Source organism: Triticum aestivum, chromosome 3A, assembly GCF_018294505.1.
Source record: "Triticum aestivum cultivar Chinese Spring chromosome 3A, IWGSC CS RefSeq v2.1, whole genome shotgun sequence".
Lineage (NCBI taxonomy): Eukaryota > Viridiplantae > Streptophyta > Magnoliopsida > Poales > Poaceae > Triticum > Triticum aestivum.
In genome coordinates this window covers 427,466,364-427,467,245 of record NC_057800.1, presented here as the reverse complement: position 1 = coordinate 427,467,245, position 882 = coordinate 427,466,364, and the positions used below count along the sequence as shown (strand labels likewise).

At 55.3% G+C, this 882-nt stretch overlaps 1 protein-coding gene across 1 annotated transcript in view; it reads right to left on the bottom strand.

Moving 5' to 3' along the window:
• The window catches only part of LOC123061494 (ATP-dependent zinc metalloprotease FTSH 9, chloroplastic/mitochondrial), a 6,873-nt gene extending 6,746 nt beyond the window's left edge, over nt 1-127 (bottom strand). Inside the window, exon 1 of the mRNA XM_044484617.1 lies at nt 1-127. Coding sequence (XP_044340552.1) covers nt 1-14 — 14 coding nt within the window. The 5' untranslated portion in view covers nt 15-127.
• Between the last annotated feature and the right edge of the window lie 755 nt (nt 128-882).

The window sequence follows — 882 nt, the reverse complement described above, 5'->3', positions numbered from 1 at the left end:
TGGAGGGCGCTCATGGCGGCGGCGGCGAAGGCGGAGTGAGGCGGCCGGCGCCGGCGAGGTGGGAGACGCGTGAGTCGTGACTTGCAGGAGAGGGGAGGAGGGGGAGGGAGGGAGGGGGTTTCCCTGGGAGCGTTTTCTGTTTGTGTTTTTTCCTTTTTCACTTCTCGGTGGGCTCCGTTTCGATTCTAGTGGACACGAGGAGTAGCCTTATCGCCAGCGAGCACACAGAGGCGGTTCGGTCGTTGGCAGCATTCACGCCAACCGTTGGTTCGGAGACGAGCGACGTGGACGGACGGCTCAGCTTAAAGGACGATGTCGTCGATGGGACTCTGCTCCATGGCCTCGTGGGCTCGGGGTCGGTGCTGGATTTGAGCTCGCCTTGGCACTCACGTTCAAGCAAGGGACCGGATTCTCTATCTCATGCACGCATACAGAAAGCACACATGCAATGCAATAGTAAAAAAGACACATAAGATCATCTTCGGCCGGACTCCGTCAATCCGATCTCTCAAACGCCCGCATACGCGACCGAATGAGTCCGCGGACAGTAACAGGTAACGCCTCAAATTTGCTACTTTGCATCTGAGCTCCATCGTCGTCATATCAAGGCAAGGGTGTTTTGTGCAGCATGTGGAAGAGAAGAGACGCTTCTTCACAGATTTTAGACATGCCCACACTTAGCCTTGTTTTGGAAGCTCTTGCGCTCGAAGAAAGGAGTTGCGGTGGCGGCCCCACTGTGTCATATCGACTCCTTGAGTGCACTGTCCTCATGGATGTTAGGATGGTTCGCGGAAGTAAGGGATGATGAGAGGGCAACGATGATTCAGGCTTGCTACGGATTGTGGTTGGCAAGGAACGAGGCGAGAGATGGTAAGAAAATAG